The 451-nt window shown below is 52.8% G+C and overlaps 1 protein-coding gene across 1 annotated transcript in view; it reads right to left on the bottom strand.

Moving 5' to 3' along the window:
• BMP3 (bone morphogenetic protein 3) overlaps positions 1–448 on the bottom strand; it is a gene marked incomplete at both ends in the record, with an annotated part of 13,289 nt that extends 12,841 nt beyond the window's left edge. Inside the window, one exon of the mRNA XM_010014899.1 lies at positions 295–448. Coding sequence (XP_010013201.1) covers positions 295–448 — 154 coding nt within the window. The remainder of the gene's footprint in view (positions 1–294) is intronic.
• Positions 449–451: the final 3 nt, after the last annotated feature.

Below are 451 nucleotides of genomic sequence, written 5' to 3'. Positions count from 1 at the left end.
CTTGGTTTCAACAGAAGCTACACATGCAAAACACTGATAAAAAGAGACTCCAGAGAGGATATGTTAATGACTCCACTTCCCTCATATGGTGCTCAGCTATCATATGGCAGACACGGCATATGGAGTTGAAGTGATAAACCAGTGATTAAAATACGTGAGGCAATGTAAACATTATATCCTAAAATACATGACTATGGCTGCAGGAAGCGTTACTCTGCCACTTTCTCATCTCCTTCCCAACATCCAGATCCTTGGCACTAAACCGGACACACTCATTCCAACAGCCGGACTCACCTGCGGGCAGCGGGCGGAAGCCTCGCACCGTGTTGCCGTGGCGAAGGGGCAGACCCAGCACGTCCTGGGGCTGCTCAGCCGCCCGTCCTGCGCTGTACTGGTCGTAGAGCCTCAGCATGTGCTCCGAGACCTTGTCCCCCGGCTGCAGCTGCTCCCC

Source organism: Nestor notabilis, unplaced genomic scaffold (genome assembly GCF_000696875.1).
Source record: "Nestor notabilis isolate BGI_N333 unplaced genomic scaffold, ASM69687v1 scaffold26355, whole genome shotgun sequence".
Lineage (NCBI taxonomy): Eukaryota > Metazoa > Chordata > Aves > Psittaciformes > Psittacidae > Nestor > Nestor notabilis.
This window is presented reverse-complemented; position numbering and strand designations above follow the sequence as displayed.